Source organism: Ailuropoda melanoleuca, chromosome 10, assembly GCF_002007445.2.
Source record: "Ailuropoda melanoleuca isolate Jingjing chromosome 10, ASM200744v2, whole genome shotgun sequence".
NCBI classification, from domain to species: Eukaryota; Metazoa; Chordata; class Mammalia; order Carnivora; family Ursidae; genus Ailuropoda; species Ailuropoda melanoleuca.
In genome coordinates, this window is record NC_048227.1 from 91,285,320 (window position 1) to 91,293,903 (window position 8,584).

The 8,584-nt window shown below is 35.8% G+C and overlaps 1 protein-coding gene across 1 annotated transcript in view; it reads left to right on the forward strand.

Annotated features, from left to right (window-relative positions):
* Nucleotides 1–8,246, forward strand: part of ADGB (androglobin) — a 162,908-nt gene extending 154,662 nt beyond the window's left edge. The window contains exons 34-36 of the mRNA XM_034669608.1: nt 2,566–2,674; nt 3,367–3,553; nt 8,023–8,246. Coding sequence (XP_034525499.1) covers nt 2,566–2,674; nt 3,367–3,553; nt 8,023–8,208 — 482 coding nt within the window. The 3' untranslated portion in view covers nt 8,209–8,246. The remainder of the gene's footprint in view (nt 1–2,565; nt 2,675–3,366; nt 3,554–8,022) is intronic.
* Nucleotides 8,247–8,584: the final 338 nt, after the last annotated feature.

An 8,584-nucleotide genomic window follows, 5' to 3' on the forward strand; every position in this document is an offset into this window, starting at 1 on the left:
CCCTTTTATCTCTGGGAGCCTCTAGAAAATGCCTCTTCCAAAAGTTGCAGATGATCTTTGCCTTTATTCCCACATCTTTTCCCCAGGCTTCACAATCACTATGGCTTGAACAGCAATTTTTAGACTACCTATGATGAAGTAAGTTTTCTCTCCTAGTCTGTTGGAAGCTGAAACTTTTGTCAAATGTAATAAAATGAATCCAGTAATGACCAATTGCTATACAGATATTTCTAAATGCATATTCTCACTTTCAGAACTTATCCCATAGAGGGCCGGTTTGCAGACAGAGGATGGTACAGACACACACACACACACACACACACTTTGGGCTACACTATTGTAGAGGTACAAGGCTGCCATAATACACTCACACCCTATTCCGACAAAACAGCGTTTTGTAGCAGAACATGAAGGTTAACCTTCTCTGCCCCTTTCCCACATCCTCTTTTGTTTATATATATATATGTTATTTGGCAGGAGGCAAGAAAACACAAATATCTAATTAATCAGTATTATCTTTCCAGTCAAAGTCAGCAGAGTTAGTGTCTTATAGAAACAACTCATGTTTGAAATGCCAGAAATATAGCCAGCATAAGTAGGTGTGTTCATAAGAAAAGGAAATGAACTTAAGAAATCTAAGATCCCACAGTCATCACAATGAAAAAAGGAAAGCTATTGGACCCTGGTTTCTAAAAGACATTGTAAAATGTCAATTCTTCAGGAACATTTTTGTTATAAAATGAAAGACGTGATTGAATTCATGTTTTCATCATAGAGTTGAGTTGGGATATTCTGATTTTTCACATGTACCATGTCTTCATGTATTTTCAAAAAAATGAAAAATTAATTTGTATATTATGTTTAATTAATGTTTTTTTAAAGGCTTATATTAGATTATATTCTGAATGAGTGATCACTTCTAACAAGTTCTTATAAATGAAGCCCTTTCCAATATTGCTGGAGGCTATCACAACCACGTGTAAAAAGCAAGCTCAAATATCCATGAGGTGTGAGACCTCTTGATGGCAAAGTGAGGACTTGACATAGCTTCTCCCAAAAAGCACTAATAAACTGAAAAACAATCAATTAAAAACATATCAAAACTCTGAAGACATATAACTAAAGAAAAAGTACAAGATACAAGATTAATATACAAAAATTACTTTCATTTCTACATAGTATCAATCAAAAAGAAATTAAGACTATTTCATTCACAGTAATGTCAGTAATAAATGTATGGAAATAAATTTAACAAAAGTGCAAGACTTATATACCGAAAACTACAAAATGTCACTAAAGGAAATTTTTAAAAATCTAAGAAAGAGGAAGACTAACTAGTCCATGCTTTGGATTAGAAGACTCAATATGGTCAGATGGCATTTCTCCCCACATTGATGTATAAATTCAACATAGTCCCTATCAAAATTCTAGTGGAGATTTCATAGAATTTAGCAACCTGATCCCAAAACTTACTTGGAAATGCAAAAGACCAGGAATGACCAAAATAATTTTGATAAAGAACCAAGGGGAGGATTTTTACTTCATGTTTTCAGAATTTATTGTGAAGCTAACAATAATCAAAACACTATGATTTGACAGTTTCTTAAAAACTTAGATGTCATTTTTAGTTACATGGAATGTCCAAGAAAGGCAAATCTATAGAGACAAAGTGCTTCAATGGCTGCCCACGATTTATGGTGGGAATGGAGAAGGGCTGTAAAAGACACAGGAGATTTTATGTGGAGAATGGGAGTCGGTTTTTTTGTTTTTGGTTTTTTGTTTTGTTTTGTTTTAGTGATTAAAGTGAACAAGCTTATTAAGCAAGGGTACAGAAAAACCTCTCAGGAGTGAGAGGGGTCCCGACACTTGGGTGCTGGTCGCACAACTTTGTAAACTTATGAAAAAGCATTGAATTGCACTTTATAAAGGGTGAATTTTAGGGCACATAAATTATATTCCAACAAGTTTTTAAAAAGGAGATTAAATGTCCTGGAAAGACTGAATGGTTAATATTATAGACTCTAAAGTCTCTTTTTAAAGTCTGTTCTTGTGGGTTCATATGAGTTCAGGGAGTAGAAATTTCCTGCTAACTTGATTTCCAGTGTTTCCCTGCTATATATTGCCTGCTCCACTGGATCTACAAGCTTCTTAAAGTAGTCGTCTTAAATATTTTTATATCCCATCCCCCATAGTGCTTATGATGGCTTTTACCCCTAGATGAAGTGTTTTAAATATTGGGTCATTTAATTTGTTTATGATGAAATACAATATGACTTTTACTTCTTGTCTCCACCGTCATTTAACTACCATCACGGTAACATTGTTACTCTTCTTACAGAGTATATTCACTTTGCCATCTCCTTCATGTAACTCTAAGTATAGTAACACCAGCTAGAGGATAAATATGGAATACAATTGCATTTTAATAAAGTTGCATTGAGTAACAATAAAATTATATTAAATTAGACAAGTCTAATCAGTTTTTTTAACAAAAGATATTATTTTTTAATTAAAATAAGATATACCTGTCATGTAGTGGGTGTTGATTTGTTTTTGAAAGTCTAGGACTTATTTTTTTGACAGGGACTCGTTCACGATCCCCAACAATTTTGGAAACGTCTCCACGACTTATTCGAAAAGCGCTAGAATGTGTAAACTTAACTCAATATGTAAGGTAAGTTTTAATAAACATGATTAATGCAGACATCTGTGTTCATAGAATTTTGGATACATTAATAAGCAGTTGTGAAACAACTAAAAATTTGAACTTAATGCTTAATATACTACAGTGTATTCAAATTTTAGAAGTACACGATTTTACATCTCAAATTTAGCAAATGTTCTATTAAGTCAATCATAGAATCATTTGAATACTCTCTGTAAAGATTTAATTTGTAAGCTGATTAGGGTGAGGTGAGCAGCAGAAAATTACCACTACACCTGCTGGCATTATTTAAGTAGGTTCAATTTTATCAAGACCCAGAGAATAGGATTAACAGACAAAGATAGTTACTCAAGCATTTTATAAGTTTGAAAATATTTTCCACGTTATTTAGCTGCATAAATTAAAAAAGGAAAAGTCTCCAAATATTCTCGTACTTTCCAACACCAATTCCACAAACACTTCATCAGAGGAAGCAACTGATTTTACTGGTATTTTCCCAGAATTTTTTCCTAAAAATATTAGTGACCCGATAAAAGGAGCCTAGCCCATCAAAAAAATAATAGTTTATCCTTTCTATTCTAATATTTGATTGGATTCAGACCACCACACTGTCCATACGATTTTAAATTATTTGAATTCTAAAGTAATGTTCATTCCAGCATTCCAGAATGATTCATGCATCTCTTTGGATGTTCTCATAGAAAGACGATGGACACCGACCCAGTGCTACAAACCGATGACTTGAACCAGCACCAGGCAATGCAGAAGGCAGAGGAGGTCCATCAGTTCCGCCAGCACAGGACCAGAGTCCTCAGCATCCGTGACATCGACCAGGAGGAACAGCTTAAAGTCAAGGATGAAATCCTGGACATGTATGGGGAGATGCGGGTGAGTCTGCACATACAGACTACAGGCGACACATTCTCTTATAATGTTAAACAGACATAACAGAATCATAGAGGACCTAGGTGGAAGGAAGTCTTGAAGGCATTTGGTTCCCAACTTCTCAGAAAAGGTAGAGGATTGGTGAAACATATCGAATTTCACTGACTTCCTTAAACCCCTCTGAATTGCAGTATTGGGGATCTATCCACAAAAACGGGAGGAAGGAAGGAGAAGACAACAACAAAATAGGCATGAAGTTAGAAGAGAGCTGGGTGAAGATCGTATTAACAGACTGGGGGCAACCAAATTCTAAGCTGGTAGCAGAAAAACTCAGAAATTGGTGGCATCAGCCACATGAGACGAGAAGGTGAGGTGGGAAGAAGACAAGACTGTTGGGTTTGCTTGGCTTGAAGCGATTTAAGAAGCAGTTTGAATTGCAGATCACTACCTCAACTTTTTGTAGTTAGGTGACTGTCCATCCTGCACCCCAGAAAACTAAAGGTAATTTTAGACAAGTTCCAAAAAAAAATGTGGGGGGTAAGATTTTTGTAGTGAAAAAGTAAAAATGGAAGTATCATACGCGCAATGGGGACATTCAATAAATATATATGGGTGACTTCCACTTAGAAGATGAAATTTTTTTCCTCCGTCATTCCTACAACACACACACACACACACACACACGCCCACGCACATGCACACACATAGACTCCCAAAGACACTGACGGCTTCAGGACTTTTTAAACGTTCCAGCCATGGTGACATCAGATTTCCATGTCATTTTCAGTATCGGCTGACCTGAAGAATATGTCTAGTTAACACCTCCTCTTGCTTGTCCCGTAGGCACCTTAAGCCAAACCTCTCCAAATCCAGGTTCTATCATGCTTGCCCTCTCTTATGTCAGCCTGAACCTATCACCTGCACCAACATTCCCCAGCCAGGAAGGGCAGTTTTACTCTTTCAGCTGCTCAGAGTACGGACTTTGGAGATATCCTTGATTTCTCTCACTTCCTTCATCTAATCCATTATCAACACTTGTCAGCATCACCTTGAAAATAGACGTATAATTCAATCGGTTTTCATTCTCTCTAGCCCTACCACCCTAGTCTAAACCGTCAGTGTTTTCTACTCAGAGTATCACCACAGCCTCCTGACTGAGCTCACCACTTTCATCTTGCTCCTCTGCAATGGAGTCTCTGCTTAAAGCCAAAATGATCGTAATCATCAGGACAAACAATTTTATCCCGTGGTAACAAACGGCACCAGTGTCACTGTGGCTTAAGACAGGGGTTGGCAAACTTGTTTTCTGTAAAGGGCCAGACAGTAAATATTTTTGCCTTCACAGGCCATGTGTTGTATCTTCTCAACTCTACCGTTGTTCACACAAATTCAGTCAAAGATAATGCCTACATGTGTTGCAATAAAACTTTATTTAGAAAAATAGACAATGAGCCAGATTTTCCCACAGGCCTTCATTTACCAACCCCTGGATTAAAACAATAAAAGAGTACTTCTGCTTCTGGCTGCATGTCTGGTGAAGGTCAGCAGAGGGTCCTTCTCGACACATTTACGTTTCATAGTCACATGTCATTGGCCAAAGCTAGTCACATGGTCACATACAACTTCAGTGAAGGAATTAGGTTTGCTGACACCTTGACTTCAAATTTCTAGCATCAGTAACTCTGAAATAATAAATTTCGGTTCCTTAAGCCACCCAGTTTGTGGTACTTTGTTATGAAAGCCCTAGCAGACTAATACGGAGTGCAATGCTACTTTGTGCCTGGAGGAGAATGGAAAATATTTTATGAATTGCACTAACGGTGATCATAGTACATCTCTAAAATGGAGAGTAGGATTATTTCACCCCCATAATGGCTTCACATTTCACTAAGAAAAAAAAGTCTTTATTATGATGTCTAGAGCTCTATATAATCTAGCGCGCACTTTCCTCTGTGATCTTTGTCTCTATAATTCTGTCTGCTTTGCTTCTTCTGTTTTCTCCAAACTGACTTCACCTTTCCACTAATAGCCAGACATTTTCCCACCTCTGGGGCCTTTGACTTGTTCTTACCTCTTCCTGGAATATTCTTCCCCCACAAAGAACCAAATGGTTTACAGCTTCACTTTCTGAGATCTTCCATCTATTGTCACTTTATTAGAGAGATATTCTCTAGCTACCCTTTTACGGTTAGCATCCTTCAATATTTGTATATGCATGCCTGGCCTTATTATTTTCTTTAATGCATTTACCCTGTGCGTAAGTTCATTTATTGGTTTAACATGGAAAGGTATGTTTTATTTTGTACATATTAGTTATAAATATTATTGATCATATATATATTATATGTAATATATAAGCATATATATATAATATGTACACATTTTAAATCTATCTTCTGTAGAATTTAGATTGAATGTGAATAGGAACTTTGTTTTAGATTCACTGTTGTATACCCAAAACCTGGAAGGGGTGTCTATGTCACAGAAGTTTGTTTCAAAAATGAATCAGTGAATCAATAAATGAATATTAAAATTATGTAGATTCAATTCATCATATAGAAAATAGTTTGAAATACAATATTATAAGACAAAAGGGAATTTTGTTATTTTAGGTCATTTTTTTCCCCGTGTTTAATGGACAAGCAAATGCAGTAGATGGGAAGGCAATAGAAAAGAAATATTAATTGAGATGGTTTTTAATTCAGATCTCATTCTTTAAGTGTGATGTACAAAAACCCTAGTTTTGGTTGAATCAGCCTTAATAGAAATATTATCAGTACCACATTTCTTATCAGATGGGAGAAAAAGATACCAATCCTCAAAAGATTATGGACAAATATTAAATACATATATATATATTATGTACACTTTAGATATAATCCTTTAGATGACTTTCTCTGTCTCTCTCTCTTTTTAATATGGCTACTATCATCTTGTACAATTGGTTTAGTGAAGCCAATTTTATTGTGGTAAATACAGTACTTTTCTGTCGTCAAAAGCTTTGGGAAGAGTCTCATTCTGACATTCAGCTCTTCCATAATCTCGACCACAATCATGCAAGTTGCAAAACCACAGAAAATTTCTTGAAGAATTCAGCAATGAAGAAAAAATAGTCATTTCTGGATGCTTCTCTTCTGGCTAGCATCAGTTCGTTAATCCTTTTTTTAAAAATTGTATCATTTTTAATACAGGAAACAATCAATAGGTTGAACCATAATTGTGCCCATACTATCAGAAATGCAAATGAAATGAGAAAACTAAAGCTTCTTAGTAAAGCTACATTGGCACTTAGTTATATCACTGCTTTATTTGTAAATAATTTTAGAATGTTGCCTGGAACTGACATTAAGTTTTTAAAATTACCTTCTTTTTGAAAATATAAACTACAATTCAACTATAGTTACATATATCTTGAAAGTATAATCAGGAATTCCTGATAGATTGTTGGTATATTATAAGAGAAAGTAAAGAGTCAAGAAATGCTGTAAGGTTTTTGGCTAAATAACAGATAGAGTTGAGTTGCCATCAAATGTGATGGCTTGAAAGGAAAGACAAAGATTTCAATTTGGGACATTTTTGGGTGTATCTATTGCATTAAAAAAAGCATTCTTACATATCTATTACAGTCATGTGGGGGTATTGAAGAGAAGTTAGATACATGGTTCTAGAATTTAAGAGAGAGATCTGGGCTCAAGATTAAAAAATGAGGGGACCCATCAGTATAGAAATGGAATTTAAAGCCATGGGGTTAGATAAAATCACCAAGGAAAGAAGTCTAAGATCTAAGACGTGGCCACTTCCTCATTAAGAGATGAAGGAGAAGAGGAGAAATCAGCAAAGGCAACTGACGAGGAGCAGCTAGTGAAGTCGAAAAGTCAATGGGGTATGATGTCCAGAAAACCAAGTGAATCAGTTGATCCAGGAGGAGAGGGTAGAGGTAAGTAAGAATAGGACTGAGATATGATCTCAGATTTAGCTTGGTGTCCTTGAATGAAAGCCAAACTGACAATAACAAAGATAACCAGTGAACTGGGTGATAATATTTGAAAGTTCTTCAGGTACAGGTCAGACGCATCTCATCAGGTCTAGAACAATGTGGGGAACTAGGAGCTTACTGAGCACAATTACGGTGAGAGACACACTGAGCTGCATGTTTTATAGACATTATATTTGAACTCATGCCTATCTCTTTCTTCACCTTTCTCTTTCTTTCTCTTACTGATGCTTTTATTCACCATTTTGTTAAGATCTCGTGTACCTTTTGTTGCTCTCTGATGTTTCATGTATTGATAAACATTTGAGACCATAACCTAATTTTTGTCTATCTTTAGTAATTTGCCACAGGAATCTATTGGCATGAGGAAAGGATAAAGGGATTGTTTTGTTTTGCTTTTTTTTTTTTTTAATTTCTTTCTGGGATCATGAACGTTTTTCAGTAGATCTTAATTGCTTGGGATTGTGTTTTGGAATAGGACTCTTTAGATGAAGCCCGACAGAAGATCTTCGATATCCGGGAGGAGTATAGAAACAAGTTGCTGGAAGCTGAGCGCCTAAGATTGGAAGCTCTGGCTGCGGAGGAAGCAACAAGTCCAGTGGAGCCAGAGAAGAAGACGCTGGCTCCAGACACACAGAAAAAAAAGAAAGGAAAGAAAAAGTAACCAGCAGGTGCCCAATAACTACCTTCTTCTGGAGAGGAAACTCCTTATTTTTTCTTTCTTTCCTTCCTTTTTTTTCTCTTTGTTTCTTTCTTTCTATCTTTCTTTCTTTCTTTTTCTTTTTAGTGATCTATAACCTTTCCTTCTAATAAGGTATTAGGTTTTCCTTCTTAGAACTAGTTGCTGCGTTTTAAAGTTCATTTGTTGGTTTCTCTCAGAAAACTATAATTTGAGCAGCCATTAGAGTTTCCATTTTTCTAATTTCAATAAAGAGTGTCTCAAAATATTTAAAATGCAATAACATTGATGTGCCTCCCTCTGAATTGCTGCATTTTGGGCAAACTGTAAAAGATCACGAATGGGCTAATAGGATTGCATT